Source organism: Calonectris borealis, chromosome 1, assembly GCF_964195595.1.
Source record: "Calonectris borealis chromosome 1, bCalBor7.hap1.2, whole genome shotgun sequence".
Taxonomy (NCBI): domain Eukaryota; kingdom Metazoa; phylum Chordata; class Aves; order Procellariiformes; family Procellariidae; genus Calonectris; species Calonectris borealis.
Genome location: NC_134312.1, coordinates 194247517 through 194271372, shown reverse-complemented (window position 1 = coordinate 194271372; position 23856 = coordinate 194247517). Strand labels below are relative to the sequence as shown.

General features: G+C 35.6%; 1 protein-coding gene across 1 annotated transcript in view; it reads left to right on the top strand.

Annotated features, from left to right (window-relative positions):
• NBEA (neurobeachin) overlaps nt 1-23856 on the top strand; it is a 426845-nt gene that overhangs the window by 215553 nt on the left and 187436 nt on the right. Inside the window, exon 36 of the mRNA XM_075139786.1 lies at nt 12138-12262. Coding sequence (XP_074995887.1) covers nt 12138-12262 — 125 coding nt within the window. The remainder of the gene's footprint in view (nt 1-12137; nt 12263-23856) is intronic.

The following is a 23856-nucleotide window of genomic DNA, read 5'->3' as shown; positions in this document are numbered from 1 at the left end:
TTAGCTCTTACAAAAATTCCCAGGAACAAAAAAATTCAAAGTTAAGATTACTTCAGCATTTATTTGATAGTATTGTAAACATGGTCGCTATTAAAAATTCTGTAGCTCTTATGGCTATGCCACTTGGCAAATGTTTATTTCATCAATATAAGTTACGTTTGTGGATAGGAATAACTGTTTATACACCAGTCAAGACATATCCACTAATTGGGCCAGCATGTCTTTGTTTCAATTCTTAAGAACAATATTGGGTTTAAAGCTAGATGTGTGCTTTGTGTTAACTTATGCTGTACTTCCAGATGATACTTAGGAGAAAAAGAAATTTGTCCCAAAAAACTTGCAGAAAGTGTAAAACTTCAGACTTCTATAAATTTTGAATTCAAAGATTTCCAATTACCAAGCTTAAAACAGCATTTTGCAAAAATAATCATTCTGTTAAAATAGTGTATTATTAGACTTGCATTTTAATAAACAGCTCTGCATGATGGAAAATAAAATAATTGCCTAGGTAAAACTTTGTTATTTGTTTATTAGAGTTTGATTACTGTTGCTGTTTGTTGATAGGCCTCAAGGAAGCTAATTATTTCATTTCAATGCCAGGTTTATAAGTTAGCTGTCTTTAAACAGTTGCAGCTTGAAAAGGTTTGAAACAGTAATTCATTATGGGTTTTTAAGAAATAATATTAAAAAAAAAAAAAAAGCTGTGTGTCTTAGTTTTAGAATAACACTTTAAAAATATTTAGATAAAACACTTTTTCTTTCTTCTAGTTAAAGGTTTTGAGAGACAAAATTTCTATTCCTGGATACAATAGCCTTCGAGCCGTGACTTACAAACAGGAGAAACTAATGAGATAACAAGTCCTAGCTGTCTACCTCAACCCTGCTGTTTATGTTAAAAGTACAGCTCTAGATTTTTTGATAAGTCATTGCTGGTTTGCCTTCAAACTGGACTGTCGTTTGTATGCTCAGTAACTTCTTCAGTAGTTCTCTCACAAGAAATTCAGACACCTTAATCTGTGCATCTGGAATGAAGCAGACAGTTGGGACAGCATCCTCATCAGCACTCACATATGTTATTCCTACTTACGAGTCTGAGCCTTTAGCGTTTGGCTTTTAAGTAAGCCAATGAGGCACCAAAGTTTTCAAGAGCTCTCTTACTTTGGATGCCCACTTTGAAAACTTGGGACTGTTTCTTCAGTTGTTCAAGCACAGTAACCCTGACTGAAGCAACTTTTAGCTAGTGTTTAACTCTTCTGCAATTGCAGATAAGTCACAAAAGCCTGTATTTTTTTTTGAGAAGCTGGGACCCTGTTGTCCCTAGTTATGTATTTAATATGGCAGATAACAATCTTGAAATACAGAGTAAATTGTTTGTCTTGTAAAAGGTGCCTACTTCATCATAACATCTGCAAAATGTGAGAACTTCTGCGATGTGCTGATGTGGACAGTATGGGGGTGACATTTTCAACAAGCTGAGGAGGGACCCCAGCCCCCAGCTTTGCTTATCTGAGTTTCTTAATGCAGTGGTATTATTGCCTTTCAGAATTCAAAGGGAAAATGATTTTTTTTCTCCTTTCAGAAAAGGTGGAAAAAGCTACCTAAAGAACCTACTGGTGTCCATTTCACTCAGGAGCAAAATATCCTGTCATTTACATAAGTAGAGAAGATGGGACTCGTGCAGAAGGCAAAGGAGGAGGGTGTCTCTGTGAGATTTGAATAAATAGTTCTCTCTGTCTTCCCTTTTCAGTAGTACACCTGAACCAAGCAAATAACACTTAAAAAAAACAGTCATATGGGCAAGGGTTGTTTTTTGGAGAGTTGGGTTTTGTTTTTTTTAAATTAATTTCTGTGCAAGAAGGGAGTCAGACAGTAAGATGCTATACCAGAGGCAAAGCATAACTACAAGAGTTCTCTTACTTCCCATTGGTCATAACACCAGTTTATGTGGTTTTTCTGCAACCAATTGTTCACCTTGACGAGGCAGAACTGAGTCACCATGCTTCTGACTCAAATGCACTTTGATATTCTTGGCTGAAAAACTGAACAGAAGTAGCGAGCTGTATTATCAGACAAATGCTGTCTACAGAATTGTTGCTGGAAGAATATTTAATATTTGAAGCTCCAAGAGTTGAACTACATTGAGTATTTGATTTAAAAAAAAAAAGAACTTTAATTCTGTAAATACCTTAGGTAGTATCATAAGAACTTTATCTATTAAATAGATGTTTGTTCAAAAAACAGCATCTTTATAGCAAAATTAATAGTTGTCCTAAAGCATTTTCCATTTAGATTATTAAATCAGTGCTTTACTTTGCTAAAATTAAGATAAACAAGTTATTTTCTGAGATAATTATCTGATTACGTATGGATTATAGCTGTAAAATGGCAAAATACTTTCCAGATGATTTTGCCAAAACGTTGTACTACTTCATGAGGACTCCTGTTTGTTGTGTTCAGAGGGCCCCCACTTTTATTCTTCTTTTAATTTGACACACAAGGTACTTAAGAAGCAAAATAATATTGCTACCAGCAGGTGGTATAGTTGTACAAACAGAAGAAGAGTTGAATGGAAATTTTGATTTCAAACTTTCTTTAATCAGGAAACAGTATTTTGGTTAAATCTTTTGGTGAAACATTATGACAGTATAAGTTGCTATGGAAATTCCTGATATTTTCCTTTTAATTTTTTTAAATTAATAAAAGCCTTCAAAATTTTTTGTTTTGAAATTAGTTTATTTTCACATTGTATTTCTTCACAGCAGGGGTGCGTAAGCTGATGTCATGGCACCTATTTCTCATGTGATGTTATAACAAATGTAGTAGTCAAAATGTAAAATAAATAGATTTGTTTTTCTTGAAATTGGAAGATCATTTGCTAGACAGTTCAATTTTTGTGTCAGTGAGACTTTGAGGTATTTCTACATTTTGAATAAGAAAAGCTGGAATATATTTTAGCATGGAATACATTTTACTTAATTTTAGCCATCTACAATTATGCTTCTAGCCTAAGCCATTCTGTCTGTCTCTTTTTGCTGTCATTTAAGAAAGAGAGAGGCAACCTCGATATACCATTCATCCCATCTTGGAGTTTGTTACACTGTGGCATCATGGTAGTACTTACGAAATCTTACTAACTATGCCATGCTGAGATGGCATGACATAACAAAAAATGCATTAAAAATAAAAATGTCCTAAAATACTGTATATTCTTTCAAGAAATTTTCCAAAAGTGAATTTTACCCAAATTTTCATTTATTTGAAACTTTAAAAAGGCTTTTTGGGTTTTGGGGGTTTTGTTTCTTCTTTGTTTGGAGTGATGACAACACATTCTGAAACAGAAGAAAGGTTCCAAGCTAGAAACCTGAGTTAAACCACAGAATATTGTTCCAATCACTTTCTTTTCCTTTTCTTCAAAGATAGTATTAATATGTCTTAATTTTAGTAACCTTAAAATTTATTGCATTTTAGTGTTTCTAGGGATACAATTTATTATTCCTAGAATTTGGTGCACTTGCATTCTATTGTTATTGATACTAAAAAAAACCCATTGTGATTCTGGTGAGTCAAATGCTGGCAATTGATATATCCACTTTTTATGTTGCCTCAATTGTTCATTCAATGTCATTGGATTAACTAAAATGAACTGAGTATAAAACTTCAAGAAATTGTATTGTTCCTTTTAGCTGTACTACATGTAGTGTCCTACTATTGCACATTAGTATTTGGATAGATTTGCCAAATTTATCTTGTATTACTTTATGTTTTATGTTAAATCAATTAGATAATTTGAAAAATTGTACTTACCTTTAGTTTTACTTTGTAGACATTTGAGTTATTGTCATTTCCATTGCTAATATTTTAAGAGGTACATTACTTTTTTCTTATGTTTTGTTGCCATATGGCTTTATGCATGGTTAGTCTCATTTCGCTAAAACTACAGCTTCTTGGTATAAGTTTACTACTGTTTAGTAATATAGCAGCCATTCCAGAATGAACATCTTATTCTGGGATCTAAGCTTTATAAAAAATCTAGACAATCAGGATAATTGTTAGTCCTTCTTTGTATGTTTGTTCATTATCAGTTTGTTCCTTTAGACTCTATGTAATATACTAAAATCTCCAATCCCTTTACAAATTGTCTGCATTTTATATAAATTTTCCTGACATTCAGAAGCAAGTTATCAGACCATACAATATAATCTGGGAATTAAACGCCTTAGAAGTTTGTCTTTCAGGTATACCATAGCTAAAAGGAACATCTCTATGGCCACAGCCTCCCTTTCACATCTACTAGCATTACTATCCTTTCTGATGTCTCATCTAACTGAATATTAAAACATCTGGATAGATTTCTGTTTTTAGCTTCCCCTTTCTATTTTTTATCTTTTGAAGTTCAGTGTCCTCAATTTTTTCACCAAAATTAAGTCATAACAACTTCAGGAATTGGAGGGTTTCCTTAAGAGTGTGTATTAAATATACTTTTTTCCAGTGCCTTAGGAGGAGAATAAAAGCCACATAAATCACCCTCTCTTTTCTGACAAAGATGCTACATGTTAAAACAACTCTTAGAAAGTTCTTCTCCAGGATTTTGGTCGATCTTTAATTATTAGTTGTTTCCTGATAGTTTTTGCTCTCTTTTTGTTTGTAGCCAGTTCTCTGTTCCTCTCAGCTTTGTCCTTCATTATTAATGCAAGACCATTAGTAACATGATAATAGGAGAGAAACTGTGTTGGCAGTTTTCTTTTTGCTTTTTAAAGGTGACTCCTCTGCTCCTGTTCTGATGATCAGTGGTAGTGTTTTCTGTTACTTTGAGTTCCTCCGTGCTCTGTTTCACCCTTATTTCAAAGTCCACATGAAAACCCTTCCCCTCCACACAAACCTTGCAAAGCTACAACACACAAATACCAATCTCTGTAAAAGTTTGCAGGTTTATGAATTGCGTTCATCCTTCACAAGTGTAAACAACTTCAAAACTTTTCCTTTCCTATTTTAAAAACCTTTACCATTCTCCAGTCTCCAAAGGGAAACCTGTGGGTCAACTAATATGCAATCTGCTGGTAACTTGTGCTGCATATATTATCAATTGTGTTAAAATGAACCATTTTTTCCCTTTTTCTGTTCATAAAGTAATCATAGAACCCCACAGATCAGCCCTAAACTTCACAGATTTCTGGAGTTCACTGCCTTAAACAAAAAGTAGCTCAAATTCACAAGTCTCAAAATATTATAGATTATCTAACAGATATTCTTGATAACCCAGTATTTATCTATCTATCCATCCATAATTATTCACATGGATTTCTTTCTCTTCCCATCCACTTTCACAGTTACTTCTCTTCCACTGGTTTCCATAGTCATTGGTTTTCTTCTCGCATCTCTGTTCCTTACAAACTTACTACTTCTCCATTTTTTCCAGCTCAGTGTTGCTTTTTCTTCACCAATCAATAATTACATTTCAAACCTTTCATCTATGCTTTTCAATTTCTTTGCATCCCCATCTGCTGTATTTATGGTTTCCCATTTCCCAGTATCATGGAAAATATTACTGGAAGAAACCTTTTAATCTTCTGTTTCACTCCTGCTCCAGTAAAATGATTCCAGTGAATATTATCTATTGGTTAGACCCTATTACTTTTCTTTTTTAATTCCTCACTGCCTAGCTCTAGACTTTTCTATCAAGTTCTTTTTCATTTTTAGGGCTCTGACTTTGTCTACGTTTCTCCTCAAATTTCACCAATCATTCCTGTCTCATGTCTCTTCTTATTTTAATTTTTCACATTTTGGCAGCCGTACACAGGAGATACAAAAATACCTCTCATCTCTCATGACACTTCTGAATACAGCAGTGCTGGCATGCCTTTTAGCCATGCTGCTGGGATGTAAGTTATCTAGCTGGACTTCTGTGCTCTCCACACCACCTCCTCCAGCTGTCAGTGACCAGGACACTAGCTACTTAACCAAATTCGCAGGGAGCTCCTTTGCTTTTTCTCTCATTTCTACCCATGCTAGTTTGCTGCTCTGATTACAAATACAAGATGAAGTGGAGAAAAAGGTAGCCGTCAATGACCATCCAACCATCCCCCAGGAAATACTATCCCTAACCAACAGCCTAGGCATCCCTTGCTTACCCACTGCCACAACCTTGCCTTCATCACCATCCCACAATATTTATTGCCAGTGCCCTCTCCACCAGCTTCTTATGTTCTTCTTCATGGCCTGTCTTCCTGCTGTTGTCACCTCACCAGTCTGGGAACGTAACTTCATCATATTGTACACATATCCTTGTAGCCCTGCTTCCAGCAATCCATGTATCATCCACGTGACTTCCCTAGGACGCATCTGCCCAGCTTCTCTCAAAAATTACAATATAAAACTTCTCACGCAAGATTTGAGTCACTCAACATCATATTCATAAAAAAACTTTTAAAAGATTAAATATTACCTAAATTGCCCTGAGTATTTAGCATCCTTCTGTTTAAATGGTAAGCTCTTTTTCTGAGACTTTTTCCCTTCTACCCTGAAACTCTGCCAAATATACTCCGGTTGTTTAACAATAATAATTCTTGTGCATGTGTACTTAAGAGAAAAAAAAAATGTTGCTTTATAAGAATGCCTAAAGATTTTTAAACACCTAGTTATAATATTTTTACCATCTTTTTCAATTTTCATTGCATTAGATGTTTCTCAGGTTCATTGACATCTTTATTTCCTGTGTTGGTATTTCTAGTTTTTAGTATTATTGGTATTATTTGTTTAGTATTATTCTTCGTTTTCAGTATTTCTAGTTTTATTTCTGGGATTCTCTAGCATGCTATTTGGAAAAACATAATGGAGCCTTGTGATTTTTTGTAACTAAAAAAATACTTTATGTGTAGAGTAACTATACTAGTTATGTTAATTAAGGCTTCTGATATTTGTTTCTGTTCATATACAACAAGGCTTTGTTTTCTTTTAGCCATTATAATGTGGGATGTAATTTTTGAATACCTGTCTCACCCTCTTGATAAAACCAGCAGTCACTGTTTCTGTTTCAAGCACAGTCAGAAAAACCTTCACTCTAATACAGTTACTGTATCTGTTGCTATACCATGTCTGAAGAGTATTTGCTCTTTCGTTGTCACAGAAGACTTTTACTACTTAGATCTTCTGGCAAATAAGTTTATATTTTGGCTTGTGCTTTTTAACTGTAATAAATATTGCATAAGTAATAATTTGTATGTTTTGTTTTCAAGTTTTCTTTTACTTACTTTTTTTTTAATGTAACAAATTTTCTGTTCTTCATTTTACCTTAGGGAAATGCTTTATACTTTTCCAATGTACATTTTTTCTGATTTCTCAAAACATAGTCATAATTCCATACTGTGAAAGGAATTGTTTTTCCTTTTCAAAATATGTTACAGAAAAAGAACCAGGACTAATTCTTGAAATTATAGATCATCAATTTGTTGCCTTTTCTATGCAGTTTCCCAGTATTACAGAGACTATGGATTCTCTGACATCCTTCCAGTTCTGTGACCCAACTCTTTTTTCCAAACAACTTTTTCCCCTTCCCCCATGCCTGCAGGCTTGTTCCTCTTCATTAACATATTTGAACTTAATCTCTTCCATCTGGCAGCCCATCCTTTGGGCTGCAGTCTGAGGATCTTTTATGGACATGTGCACTGCTACTCTCCACTGTTTGTATTTGGCTCTAGTTGCTGTAGCTGTAGGTGACATACAGCAAACTGCATTCATACATGAACAGGGACTGGGTTTCACAGCCATGAAGCTGCTGTCATGGATACTGACTGCCCATAGGGTGGACAAAGGCTTGCTGTTTAGAACGGCTAATATTCATAAGGAAAAGAAAAAACCATTCCCATACACTTTTTCAGAGCTGTCACTGAAGGAGTTAATAGAAAACCTTTTCAAAAGTGGTCTTTAAAAAGTCTGAGCTATGGAGATGTTGTGAAAAGGCAGGGAGGACTTCGCTGTTCGGGCTGGCTTGATATTCCTCTAAAGTGTTTTGGTGGCAGAGAGCTACACAATTTCTCCTCCAAGAGGGTAATAGATTGGGCTACCTGAAATATTTTAGTCCCTTTCAATAATCTTTGTCCCCAAATATATGGAAGGCGTGTGTGGTATGGTAGCAGAGAGCGCTTTGCCTTTCCATCCCATGCTGCCCTTTAACAAGATAAAATACTGTTTAAAGTAGGAGAACGTACACAGTGAGCTGCTAAGCAGGCATCAGTGATGACAGTGAAATAGAATTTGTAATCCTTCAATAACGGTAGTAAAATAGGGCTTGTTCCATTAAAACATGTACCTTCTGTGTCTGTATTAACTATATGAAATACTGCACATCTGAAATTTGGGATTAAGTTTGCAACATGCACACCACTCCAAATAAAATTTTTCATTGTTATTAACCTTGTAATACCACTAGTTTCATACCAGCCCTCATTATGATAAGGATGATAAAGGTTTATATTGGATTATATTACAGTTTGTAAGGAAATTATCTTGGCAGTTAAACTCATGGTGCGGACTTCTTTGGGTCATGTGTTTTAGGGTGCATTTTAAATAACTGTTCACTTAAAATGATACAGATATATTTCTTTTTTGAAAGGAGTATGTAGGAGTAGCTCTTGAATGATGCTATGAATTTTCAGTTCTTAAAAAAAATTTAATTACAGTATGCACTTTTTCATTCAAACAAGCCTGATTCAAAATGTCACTTAACTGGTATAAGATATGGGGGAATGAGAAATTACATGTAATCTAGTTGGCTGTGGAAATAAGGATTGTTAATAATAATACACATTATTAAGAAAAGTAAAGCTTCTTGAAATATTGTACTTGTTGCAGAAATAAATTACTAAAATGGCTTGATTTAGTCAAGTCACTTGTAGGAAAAATGGGTTGTAGCAGAAAGAGATGTGGACGATTTGCAGACATGCTCTCTTCTAAGACTGACTTGTGCCCAGTACAGTGTTAGAAAGTGTAGTTCTGCTTGATTTACAGCCATCATTTAGAGCTACCTAACAGCTACCTAAATTCCTGAAAAATCTTAAAGCCTGAATAATAGCCACAGGATTAGAATAAAAGTATTTCTAAAGTCCTGTAATCTAGGGGCTAGACAACTTAATACTGATTCAGTCCATAGCTCTGGACTTTTAAAGCAGGTTAAATTCTTAGTTTTAGGCCGGAGCTTGTGGCCACAGTCTTCTACTTACTAGTATTTTTAATCTAATCCAAAAATGTAATAATATAACTTTTTAGGAAAATACCACAAATTTATCTGTCTGTAATGCAAGTAATGAAACTCAACCATTCAAAACTTTCTGTAAGTATAGCCATCAGCTTTTCAGGCATCTGCTTTCTTGCTAACAATAGGGTAGGAGAAAATGTCTTCTTTTTATTAAAGATGTTGCTCAGAGCCAAGGGTAAATCTGAGAGTAACTGGTTCAGATTCAGAAACCTTTTCCTTAGGCTTCAAATACCATCTTCCAGTATCCGGAAGTATATAATAACGTTGTGGGATAGATCCTGTAAAAAACTCTGGGAAGAAACTTCAGCTGTATTTTAAAAAGCCATATAATTTGTGATTAGGAATAAGGTTTGTGTTCCATGATTTCAAATTTTTATTGTGCACCATTGTTATGTATTTCAGACTTCGATCCCTGGTGAACTTGTAACCCTTTTTTGGATCCCCAAAATAGACTTTGTCCTCTGACAATTTCATCACTTCTTTACTTACCACTTCATTAAAATAGTGACTTTAAAATCTGTTTTACTTTCAGCTGAGAATATACAGTATTCTTCAGACCGATTAATGAAATTAATGGATTACCAGACTAAACACAGAACAAATTAAAAATGTAGTTTTTTTAGTCTTTGAATATTTCTTAATTTCATAAAAAGTTTTTAATTCTTACATAGTTGTATCATTCTTATCAATCTAACAGTCTTTTTTATTATTATTGTGGAGACAGACAACTGTCTCTCTGCCATTTCAGAGAACTCTTGTGTTTAAAAGAGTTTTCATGAATATCTTTACTCTGTTTCATCATGACTTACTCTTAGATGGAAGTAAAAAAGGAAAGTTTCTTTTCTTTCAAAAAAATCACTATGATAAAAAGCCTTTAGGATTATCTTTGATATCAGTTTAAAAGATAGAGTGCACAAAGAGTCTTTAAGCTTTGTCTTTTAAACCACGGGGCAGTTGTCTGCCCATTTTTGCATTCATATCACATAAGGGTCAAGGGGATTTAGCAGTTGCAATAAAATTATTCAGTGCTCAGTGTAGGAGGAGAAATGATGGACTGATACTTCGAACTAACACGACATCTGTGAGCAAAAAGTGTATCATAGTACAAAACCAAAGTAGGCTATTTAATTTAGCAAAAGATAGTTGGCACTCAAGATAGCAAGATATTTCTGTATTATGCATAGCATGCAGGCCAGGCCATTAGTGCTGCATCATCCCACCATGGGAGCTCAAGTCACTGCCTCACCTTTACACAAGATGCTCTGAACTGCTGTAGGTGAGGAAGCAGCTCCCACTGAACTCCTGAAGTTGCCTTCTCACTGCTTGTAGATAAGTAAAATGCCTGTTCTGCAAGGCAGCAATGAGGACCTTCATGCAGACTCAAACAGGTAGTGAAAATTCAGACTGCAAAAAAACCCCATTGACTAAAAATGATGGTGTGCTGATTCTGAAAATTTGTAAGTGGCTAGAAGGTATGCTGTTACATCCACTCCACTTGCTGCTCTGCCCTCCAGAACTGATCCAGGTCTTATGACAGCAGTTAGTAAAGTTGGACAAGAACTCATGCAAGGATGAAAAAAGTAGTTAAGTGGACTGTAAAAAATTAAAAGGTCTGTTCTACATTAGCATATTTCTACATTTCCTCTAGAAATGGCTACCAGTGCATAGCTTCTCAAAGTGAAAGCAATATAGAAAACAGTGGCTGAACTAACACCTAGAAAAATCCAGCAGAGATGTAGGCCATACTCATGAGTTGAAAACATCTTTTTTTTTTTTTTCATCTGCCTTTTGTCCACGCACCTTCAGGGTTCTGCAGATAGATTGAAAATGACTGGTTTAAAGCAGTGGTTCCCTAGTTGTGGTCTGCAAGGTCATGATCTGCAGAATCATTTTAAGTGTATAGTGTGTTCAATTACGAGTTTGATGATAAGGATGCATCCACAAACATTTGGGGTATTTATAGTGATCCAAAAAGTTTTTAAAATGTTGGCTTAAAATACAGCTTTGCCCAAATATCCCACAGCATACTTATAAAATTGATGTGGGAGATGTTTGTGTTGATAAGGTCAAGAAGTTGTCTGAAAGTAGAGCTTGTCGTTTCTTTAGAACTGAAGTTGCATACCAGATGATTATATATGCATATGTTTTGACTTGAATATAGATTAACAGTGGCTTATATCATTCTACAGAACTTTAACATTGCTTTTGAATGTAAAAAGGCAATGTAACGCAAAGATGGCCATGGTTGTTAATGGTGTGTATTAGCTGGAAGCTATAAAATCATCCTAGTACTCTGTTAGCGCTGGAATAATAATTTACCAAGACAATTACCACATGGTGGAATTTTTTTGCTGCTCTAATTCAGTGTTATTAATAATGAATAAAATCGCAATTTTCTCAGGTTGCTAGGGGCAGTGGGGAATTATTTCAATGAATATTTCAGCACATTAGTTTAATCATAGTTCCACAAAATTCAAGTGGGCAATATTTTATACTTCTAAGTTCAGTCTGCTAAGGGACCATAGTCATTAAATTGCAAACTATTTGCACTGAGGTCCATTCTATGATTTACAAGCCTTGTTAAAAACACTGTAAAAGAAAGCAAGCTGTGCCATTAATACTTGTAATTTGATGCTGCATTTGTTAATGGGCTCAGTGTGATTAATGTTTTTAGCAGCAGGCAGAACATTTTGAGACAGGCAGTGCTGGGGTTTATAATATATAAATGCATGTAAAGAAACGTTAGAATATTTTAAGTTTTAGTAATATATGTTTTTACAAGATTGTATTCCTGAAATAGAAAAGCAGCAGTGGAATTATACTATAATGTATGTAAATACAGTTCAAGCTGTGGTAGGTGCTGATGTGTGTGTTCTTTATTTCATAGCCAACTGCATGACTTCTGGCGCTTGGATTACTGGGAAGACGATTTGCGCCGGCGGAGGCGATTTGTTCGCAATGCTTTTGGTTCTACTCATTCTGATGCTCTCCTAAAAGCTGCTGTGGAATATGGTCAGTACTAACTCCTGCTTAAAAATATAGCTTACGATGTTTTCTTGATGTCCATGAATCCCTGAGAACAGTGTCCCTTCTTTTCTAAGGACACTGCTGAGAATTCCTAGGACAACATATTCTTAGAAAAGGAATTATTTCAATTGTTACACTTTAATGAACCAGAAGACTTGAGTTTGTGGGCTGTTAAATTCTCTGATCCCCAAGGGATTCACATTATATCTCTCTGGCATTCCCAGACGCTAATTTTGAGACACTGGTAAAAGTAACCAAACTTGTCTCTCCGAAGTGACAGACGAAACTGTTAGGCCATCAAACTAATGTGTCATAATGTTCCATTGGATGAATGAGGAATTAACCGTTTTTTAAAAATATCAGAAGTTTTATCCTGGCATGCATAATCTCAGCCAAAAGTATTTTTTTCTGCAAATCATGAAATGCATAAGAACTTGTTTAAAATAATTATTTTAAGGATACTTGTGATTTGAATAGTGAACTGACTACATAGGAGCTTCGGTCTAGGAACTTAAGGATTAGATGATGTTTGATTTTCATGCAGCAGTAGCTGGAGTATAAAAGAGGAAAGAGGAACATGCTTACAAATTCCCTTATATCACCTAAAAGTTTCATATGTTTAGTGACTTCTGTCCAGCAGACAGAACCTGAGTACTCAAAAAGTCTAAAGCAAATTTATTTCTCAGGTTTAAGCTGGTGTGCCTCTCTAGCATATCAAAGACAGGAATTTTTTAAAGAATATTAAGATGTTTTTCTGTCCCTTTTTTTTTTTTTTAATCTGTAGTACTGAAAAAAAAATCCTGGGATTCTTTAGCATTTAGGAGTAGAAAATGGAAGTAATTATATACAAAGCAAGTTGAACCTTTCAGCTGATGTGTAGCCAAAGGCTAATGTTGCCAGAAGTTCTGATTATGATAGATATAAAGCTAACTGTGTGACCTACACATTTCACCAACTTTGCAGGTTGTTGAGGCTAATAACTGGGATTCAAACAGGGTTAGACATATAAATGAATATCTGTGTGTGCAGTTATACTAGCTAGTGTAATTTAATACTTATTTAAACGTGAAAGGTATCATGCGCAGGACTTCAGGTCATAAACTGTTCATAAGTTGGGTTAAGGAAGACATTTTCCCCGGTAGTATATATTATTGCATATTTGACAATGGGTTATTTTCTCCACATTCTTCCAAAACATCAAAATAGAGATCTTATGAGAGGCAGATGCAAAACTGTGCTAACTGCTATGTTGCTTTTGTAAGGCAAATAATCATCAAAACCATGAGCTTTATGCATTGTACAGGCCTAAGAACCCTTAAAAATATTCTTATTGATTAATATTTTTAATTTTGGATATTAAACTAGCATTAAAACAGGAAGAAATCTGATTTATAAACTCTTACAAAGTTTTAAGCCTTGATATTATCCTGTTTTTAAAATAACAGGAGCTTTTCATTTACTTAGATGGATTATGTTTCATGCCTTTATAGCAGGAATGTTGCGATAAGATTTTACTCAGAGAATGCTGGAAATGGTTTTGGTGGGTTTTTTTATGGGAACTATAACACAAGTTGCACTTAAACAGTTTCAGCACATTGCAAAGGTTGCCTCCATTTATGTAGTTTCTGTGTTCTAGTATTTTAGTGCAGGTGACAGTTGCCTGGTAGTAGAGCTAGCCTGCAAGACAAAGCTACATCCAAAAGAAACAGAAAAACTGTAGTAGTTATAGTTTCATATTGGATTGTTTCTGTATAATTTCACGCTACTCACCTGTTAGTGCATTCAACATACAGGAAGATTAAAGCTCAGGTGTATTTAGAGGTGATACTCATCAAACAGTGGTTGCATAAAAGTTACGGTGGACTGAAGTTGTCCTGTTTGCAGAATTAAAATAAAAAATTCTAACTTTTCACATGTATATTAAAATTAACAAATGGAATTTTAAAACAGCATGCTTTAAAGTCATAATTCATGGAGTCTATCTAGATGTACTTACTTTTCAGAGGCTTAAGCCTTTGGATTTTAATACTGAAACTTTTAGCTGACCTTTCTCTGTAAGAAAACATCCTTAACACTGATGTTATTTTTACGCCTCTTGGTGTTACTAATGAGTTGAATAATTTATGAGGTTGTCATGTGAAAAGGATTTGGTGCAGTTTGATGTACTTTTAGCCTCTGGTGTTGGAATGTGATTAATAAGAAGCTGGAGGCAGATTTTTTTCCATAGGGCTTAACTTTCATTGTATTTTTTTTTTATTAGCTTTGTTTTGATAATTTTGTTTGGAACAAATGATAGTAAAATGCCCCTAGCTTCCAAAACTAAGCATGATATCACACTATAGAAAGAATTTAAAGCATTTAAAAAAAATCATACTGCACAGTTTTCCAGTGACAGATTTTTTCTGGACCTCAGATACTTTGTGAGAAGTAAACTATTCATCAAAGCAAAATTTGTTGGGCTTTTCTTATATTAATAACAATTTTTCATCTTGACTGATACCTCTAGCACAAGTAAAGCTATTTTGAGCATCAGTAAAATAGTGGAAACATCTTACAAGTTTTTGTTATCTACATTGACTGTCAGTTATCATTTAGGATTTTGTGCATAAATATTGCAGTGGAGGAATGTTTAGTCAAAGCCTAAGTCAGCAAGCTCCTCAGTGTCTACGATCAAAGGCATCAACTTAAATAGGTCTGATCAGGCATTGCAGAAGAGGGCAGGCAGTTTCAGCTGAGCAAAAATCACAGCGCAAAGATGACAAAATTAATCATTCTTTTCTTTGGCAGTAAATAATAAGATATGCTGAGGATTGCAGATGAGAGAATTTTCAGATTCCTTGGAGATGTGCCTGCTTAACACCTGATTTATCTAAGCTTGTGCAGCCGTCAAGATATGACCTTGATAAATAAAAAAATGCTCTACAGCTACTCTAGTATTAAATCCGAGTTGATGTTGGATGTATGGATACTGTAATTATATAATACTTGCAGTCATCAAGGAATAGAAGAGTCTTGGAAATGGAAACTATGTCTGTGATCTATATTTGTTTTAGAGAAGTTGTTACAAACTTTATTGTTACAAATATTAAATTCTACCTTGAAGAGCTAAAAAAAAAAAGGGTTAATTTTAGCTGATAAGTGACTTCTTCCTGTAGGAACATTATATATTATTTACTACTGGGAAATAGTATTCTCTTAAAAGATTTCTGCTACAAGGCAAGTGGGTGAAGCTTCTATTTAACTACAGTCTGTTAGTCAGCCATTGTATGCATGTTCAGATGTCTGATTTTGATAAAATATAATATGCATACATATATATGTGTGTGTATGCAAATGTATACTTGTGTATATATATATGTTCAAAGTACCTGGCAAGTAAAAAATATTGCAATGAGAAATTATAACATATTTCTGTGGCTATGTACAACTGTGTGAAAAATTATAGCTTATTCCTATGGCTATATACTTAGCTGTCCTTTGAGACTGTAGGTATGTCGGAGTCATAGCAGCATTTACAAGAGGTGGACTGGAGAATTTTTCCCTTTGGATTAGTCTCCTAAGTTTTTGATATTAGGCATTGGATTTATTTGTAATCTGTTAAACTAACTTTCACATCTGGATTTAAAATTCAAGCATAATTATTTCAGCGTTGTACCTGCTGTGCCCTTTTGTTTCAGTTAAATTCTTACTTGAATAGAAATAGAGGTTCATTTTTCCCTTTTGTGAAGCTGAAGGGATACTACTTACTGCAGTATCAAAGTGCAAGCTATAATGGGATTTTTAACTACCTGGAAACTTTTAGTACAATTTTAATTTTATAGCATTGATGGATTTTAAACAGTTCTTATTGTAAGTTTAGATGGAGTTTCAATGTAGTTGATTAAATTGTAGACTGAAAAGAAAGAAAAAAAAAAGATTGCATGAAAGTTTATAAGTTCTACTTCTCTTCCCCAAATTTTACTACCAATAAATACATGAAATATGCAGATATGACCCAATTCAGTGATTCTGTAGATGTGGTGAAAGAACTGTCTCTTCCAGTTAATCACCTTAACAGTTTACAGTCATTGGAGATTAGTGTAGATGAGACACTACTGTACCACCCTGCCAGTGAGACAGAATACTGCTCCACAAAGGTCATCTTAAGAGCAAAATTGTTAATTTATTAACCTTTGGTCCTTCAGTCTTTAAAGATTGTGGTCCACAAACCATTTGCACATAGAGGGGGTCCAAGAAAGGCCACATTTTCTAGTCTGCACTGGAGGAAACGGACATGAATAACTCCGTGCCCGTGTTGTAAACATATATATGTAAGCTGGTCAAATGTTTCTAGTGTCTGTGCTCAAGAATATTTGTCCTGTTAAGCCGATTATCGTGACAGATCCTGAATGCTTAGAATGAAAAAGAAAAAAAAGAAAAAAAAAGAAAAAAAAGCCTTCATAATGTAATATGTAATACATTCAGATTTTGAAACAAAGCTACAAATATGTCTTACATGCAATATGGCAATTGCTTTTGAACTTGCATATTTTAAGTTACTCATTCCATTATGTATTTGGACATCTAATTAGCAACCTTATTTCAAGAGTGGTTCTAGCTGAAGCAGACTGCATATGGCTCCTTCTGGGACTTGTCGTTAGTGCTCTAAGTTTCAGCAAACACTGTGTGTACTCACCATCAGGAATACGCTTTCTTTTATGTAAACAGAATTAAAGAGCATCAGGTTTTGAAATGTGAAATGTTCAAATCTTAAACCTACTTTCATGAAAGCAGCTGCATTTGATAGACTTTCAAAGAATTGCAGGCAGGATTCCTTCAGGCTGCTGAAGAACTTAACATTCCCCGAACATTTGGCTTCAAGCAAGTGCTACCTTAAAAGAAAGGCTGTGTGGGTTCCCTGCTATGAAACTGGGAGTCTGAAATCCATGGGAACCCGTACTCAAACCAGGGACTGTCTTCAGAACAGGGATTCTGGGTGTCCCACAGACCCTAAAGGAAGATTCAATTTTTGAGGGTCCACAATGTTAAAGAAAAGTGTACCAAGATGAACTTTCAGTAACTGTAGCTCTAGAGCAACCCCTCAGTGCTGAGAAGTCCAGAGCAGTTGATTCCCACAGCTCCTGACTTCCATCTCCTGAACTGCTGGGCCTTCTGCAGTCAGTGTTAGAACAAGATAGAGGGAGGAGACTCCAGAGAAACTGATAAGAAGCTGGTTTCATTTGGCATGCGCCAAATGTTGTTCCAGAAAGCTAAGTCAGTATTTTACAAACAAACATACCTTGACATTTTCAGGTGATAAGTCATTTGAAGAAATGTTCCATGAACTGGAGATGTTCAATTTCATCATCTCTGTTCAGAAGCTTTGCTGTAAAATCAAATGCCTTATTCTAGGAAGTCTGAATGCCCACCTAAAAGCTAGTCTTCATGTCCAGATATCCTCGCATTTTGGGTTCTACACTTTGATATATTAGGTTGTTGACACTAATGACATTGCTAACAACCTAGAGGTGTCTTTTGTTGGTGAAAATACCACCACTGTTTACAGTAAATTCAAGACTGTCAAAGTTACTGCATAAATTGTATATATCTAAAAACATTAATTTACTTTTTCTCAGCTTCATAAAGTCCTCTGACTTCATTATCTTCACCCTGTCTTTTGTCTGTACTTACTGAAAATGCCTCCTGTATTTCCAGAACAGTGTCAACAACACTAATATCAGAACTATCTTTAAGAAAGCAGTATTTTTTCAGTAACTAATGCAAAACTGAAAACAAATTGAAGACAACTGATACTGGATAATCACTTATCAGAGTCTTGGTAGCAGGCCCACTAGATGCATAAAAACAATTTTTTTTCTAGGTATATCTGCAGTGAGAGCATTCTATATGTACCATGTAAGAGATTAAAGACCAAATTATGCTTTCAGTTTTGTCTATGAAATACTTCTTTCTATACTATATCTATATGAACAGCTTTGCTGTCAGGGTTGAGTTTGTAGATGTTTTTGTAGGCTTCTTTTACATTTACTTTTACTTCTAAAGTGATCCGGATATTCTTTAAATATTCCTTATTCCTTGTTTAGCCCAGGGGGCAGAAGGCTCAAGGGGGCCATATAGTTGGGTATAAATACCTGTTGGGAGAGAATGAAGAAGATGGTGTCAGACTCTTCTCAGTGGTGCCCAGTGACAGGACAAGAGGGAACAGGCACAAACTGAAGTACAGAACATTCTATTTAAATATAAGTAAAAACTTTTTTTTACTGTAATGGTGGTCAAACAGTGGAACAGGTTGTCTAGAGAAGTTGTGTAGTCTCCATCCCTGGAAATACTGAAAACCCAGCTTGCCAAGGTCCCAGGCAGCCTGCTTTAACTGACCCTGCTTTGGGCAGAGGATTGGACTAGACAATCTCCAGAGTCTTAGTCTTCAGTAATATTTTTTAAACCCTTGATTACTTACATCTCGATGTCCAAGGCTGATCTTCTTATGTAATTTCTCGTGGACTTAAAACCAAAACAGAGCAGAAACATTTGATTGATACTAGAAATGCAAACCTCAACAACAAGTTACTTTAATCTTCATAAAACTTTTTGAGGAAATGCAGATTTACATATCACAAAATTACAGAATGGTTGAGGTTGGAAGGGACCTGCTCAAGCAAGGCAACCTAGAGCAGGTTGCCCAGGACCATCTCCAGACAGCTTTTGAATATCTCCAAGGATGGAGACTCCACAGCTTCCCTGGGCAACCTGTGCCAGTGGTTGGTCACCATCAGAGTCAAAAAGTGTTTCCTAATGTTCAGAGGGACCCTCCTCTGTTTCAGTTTGTGCCCATTGCCTCTTGTCCTGTCACTGAAAGGAGCGAGTCTCTGTCCTCTTTGCACCCTCCCTTTAGGTACTTAGGTACATTGATAAGATCCCCCCTGAGCCTTCTCTTCTCTAGGCTGAACAGTCCCAGCTCTCTCAGCCTTTCGTCATATGAGAGATGCTTCAGTCCCTTAATCATTGTGGCCCTTTGTTAGACTCTTTCCTGTATGTCCATATCTCTCTTGTACTGGGAAGCCCAGAACTGGACACAGTACTCCAGGTGTGGCCTCACCGGTGCTCAGTAGAGAGGAAGGATCACCTCCCTCGACCTGCTGGCAATACTTTGCCTAATGCAGCCCAGGATACCATTAACCTTTGCAGCAGGGGCACATTGCTGGCTCATGTTAAACTTGGTGTCCACCAGGAGCCCCAGGTCCTTTTTTGCAGAGCTGCTTTCCAGCTGGGTGGCCCCCAGCCTATACCGGTGCCTGGGGTTGTTCCTCCGCAGGCGCAGGACTTTACACTTCCCCAGGTTGAACTTCATGATGTTCCTGTCAGTCCATTTCTCCAGCCTGCTGAGGTCCCTCTGGATAGCAGCTCAACTCTCTGGCATATCAGCCACTCCTCCCAGTTTCACGTCATGTGCAAGCTTGCTGAGGGTATGCTCTGCCCCATCATCCAGATCATTAATGAAGATGTAGAACAGGTATGGATCATCATAAAACACTTCTAATATCAATTTGCTTATGGACAGTATAGTATTTTTTATTACTGAAATTGAGCTTGTTGTGACTACATGAGCCACAAAAATGTTTTTTATAGTCTTTTTTTTTTTTTCTTACTTAGTTAATGCACTATCCTGAAAATTAGTAACACACACAGTATCATAAAATACATTGCTCTGGGGAAATGCAGGTGATGCCCCTTATCTAAGATAACGTCCCAAACTAGTATTTATTTAAGTAATGTCTTAAGTATGAATATGGAAGAGAAACTAAAGAACAAAAGCCCTTGACTAACAAGAAACCCTGTTCCCTCATCCCATTCATGCACGCTTAATTTTAGTCTGTAAGTAAACGCAAATTGACAATTAATTGTGAGCAGTTTTAAGAAATAGCATCCACTTTATGGCAAAAAACACATGTATGTTACTTGATGTTCAGTGGTGAGCATTTTAAGAATATGTATGCGGTCATTAAATTAATCCATAACAATGCTTCCATGTGTCATCAAGTAAGTCCTCTTTGTTCTTTAGTCTAAATGTGATCATGCTGCCATGTGAGACAAGCCTGTAAACCATTCTGCTTCACTTGGAGCACCTAAAATAATACTCCTATTACACAATGTCCTTTCAGTATATGAACTAACTTCCACATCTGATTGTGAAATCTCCAATGTACTATGAATGAGTTTACATCCAAATTGTGTGCTGAAGAAGTCACGAAAATCTGTGTATTTTTTTAAGCATAGCAATTTAAGATTTGCATCTACAGCCTTATAATTGTAGCCCAACAGTGCCATCCACTGCTTCTCCAAATAAAATTCCAAATATTTTATCCTCCTAGGGTTTTAGGGAAAATATGACATGATAATTGTGTCCTCTTAATATTTTACATGGTAATTGTCAGATACAGATGAAAATGAAATTTGTTTGAAGAAAGTCAAGGAATAAGAGCTTACATTAGGTATTACTAGAAGGATGTGCAAAGCAAAATCCTAATTGTGAGAATAATTAAATCTAAAATATTAGATTTAACTTGGTCTTCTTTCTAGCACTTCTTAGCCCCCCCCCCAAATCATAAATATATTCTCATTAAATATATGTAATATTATGATCATCCTCATTCTTATAACCCACTGTAATGTAGTGAAAGACACATTCAAGGTGTAAACTGTAATGGAATTTGCTTAGGTAGAGTACTGAACACTATTGTGCTGAATTGTATTGAACACTCGTTGTCTGAGCTTCTGCTGTCTTACTAGGCACAATAAATGAATTGCAGTTGCATCCTAACGGTCCTTTGCAATCTCTAAATATCTGTTCCCTGTTATATGCTATTTCTAGCATAGGAATTTTCATAGCAGCTTTATAATAAGTTTTAATTACAGATTCATGAAATAGCCAATTTTTTCTAATGATTTCCTCAAATCTTGAATGTCAGAATCTCTATCTTGACTCTAATTCAAGCTTTTCAGAGATCCGAATAGGATATGAAAACATTTCTTTTCCCTCAAAACTTCTGTGTTGGGTTTCAAATGCCTTTCCTCTGAGATTTTCAGGTTATCTGGCATGACCTGGATTTCAGCTGCTATTATAGGTCTGAGCTAATAGATTTTACTGCAGAACTTTCTGGCATTTTACCAGCAGTTAACATAACTATTTCTGTTTCTCACTTCTTCATCTGAAAGCATATGACTCTGGAATGTTCTTGAAGTAATCAAATTGGCGTGCAAAACAATTCCTAAGACCTAGAAATCGCAACCATTGCCAATCTTAGAATTCTAGCTGCATTTTTCTCCCTTCCACCATTATATTTTTGTGTGAAAAGAATACACGATATCTGTCTGTTCTGCCAAATGAAAGTCATTTACTTACCAAAACCAGTAAGTTACTGTGATGTGAAATGTTTTCAAACCCATGTGAATGGGTATTTGTTCTATTAATTCAGTTCTATCGCTAATTGACAAAGAAATAGGAGTTACTGACCCATGTATATTCAGTGCATCTCATAGAAACATTTGGGAAGAATGTTCTGTCAGTGAAAGTCTAATAATAGTCCTTCAGGACAGTTTTCACAGCTGGGTGAATGTAGCTCTTGGGACTCAGGTTTTGCCATGTGCTTTTCTTACCTCCTATTTTCTATGCTTTAAGACTCCATATTAAGGAGTAACAGCACGTTAAATCTTCTTTGGCTATAGTTAAAAGCACAAAATATTCCATTTTTAATTCTTCTCCATTCCTCTTATCCTTGATGTCTTCTTGACTGCAGGACTCCGTTCACCACTTGTATATGAGTAAGTGGAAATACGTATCATTTGTTAAGGGAAAAAGGTGTTTAATAACACCAATAACTAAGTAAAGAAGCCAAAGCTGGACCAAATGGGTCTAAAAATGCAAGGTGAAGTTCCACTTCTGCCTGTATGGAGGAAGGTGTTTTCTGAAGACCTGGTTAGAACAGCCTGCCAAGTGCATGGCTGGAATGGAGGGCCATTATTTCAGCAGTGCTGTAACCGTTGCAGCCTAGAATTAGGAAATCACAGATTTAGATTATAGATTTAAAAAGCCTTTTCTCTCCCACTCTTTCTGACAGCCAGTAGGAGGCATGACAGGCTTTCAGGCAATGGGCTCTGGTTTCTGAGAGCCTCTGGGGTACTTGAAAGGTAAAGATGGGTTAAGTTGACAGAGGCAGATTGCGGGAATCTCTTTGATATAGGTGAGTCCTTGTCTTTCACAAAACAAATGGAATTGCTATGTATAGATTACAAAAATAAAGGAATTCATTTTCAGACACAATGTATCTTTTAATATACCAAAGTATTTTTACTCATCTTTTTACATTGCACTGTTTTACATTTATCACAGAAAATATATTTCTATTATATCACATTAAAATTATCACTGAGGTTTTATGTAAATAATAAGACTTGTACACAAGAAACAAAGACTTACGTATATGTGCAGTGGCTATTCCATATCCCCACTTATTTTATGTGTTACTCAGTTTAGAGCGTTAGCTTTGAAACATACACAAAAAGTACCAGTGTGGTTAAACAAACTGGAAGATTTTATGAGTTTCAGCATTATGCAAAGTACAGGCAGGGGTGCAGAAACACCTATTGAAAGCACTGTATTAAAAGCCAAATACGTTTATAGAAAAGTTGATAAATATACCACTAACCAGCACGACAAGGAAGACACCTTGTTAAGAATTCTATCAGCCAGCGTATTATGCATGTTTGCAGTTATATATTTAATTTTGTTTTTCATATTATGCATGCTACATCATGACATGACTTTTTTCTTATCCTTATTGTATGCCTAGAGTGTATCTCCCAGTGTATTTGTGTAAAGCCCTGAACATTGTCTACAGTTGATATATTTTCCCAGCCGAAAGAAGTATGCATAATGCTTGAAGAGTGTCTTATTAGTGTCTCTTTTGCCATATAGCACAAGTCATTCAATCCTATGTCTTCAAAAAAGCTGATCATGTTGTCTAAATAGCATCTCAGGTCCAGTCTGAATGGAAAATAGTATTGCTAGTGCTTGCAAATTTAACATAAATGTAGCAATTCTGCAAATATCCCTGCAGTTGCATGGAAGGTTTGCGCTCTCTTGCGATCTTTGTGAAGCAGAATGAAAGATGCCACAGACCCCACATGGCAGCTTAATGGAAGGTGAGATAAAATACTGCTCTCCTTTTTTCTTTACTGCCAACTGTTGCTAAGGTTTCTGTGAGTTAGCTCTCCTTAATATACACATAGGCTTTCTACCTGGGACAGTGATTACCGTTCACCTATTTCAGAGAAAAAATAATGAAAATCTTGTAGATTATCTCATTGAGCTGTTTTAGTAATAGACCCTCAGACTCTGCTTTATCTCAGTGATATCTTCTGTACTGCTACTCTTTCGCTTTTCATCTGCTGGACTGTATGAAAAGATGTTTTATAACTGCAACTATTTTTGTCTAAAAAAAAGGAGTAAAATTCTGGCCCAAATAAAGCAAATAGCAAAGCTTTGATTTTAATTTGGTAAATAATTGCATTTTAGGTTCAGG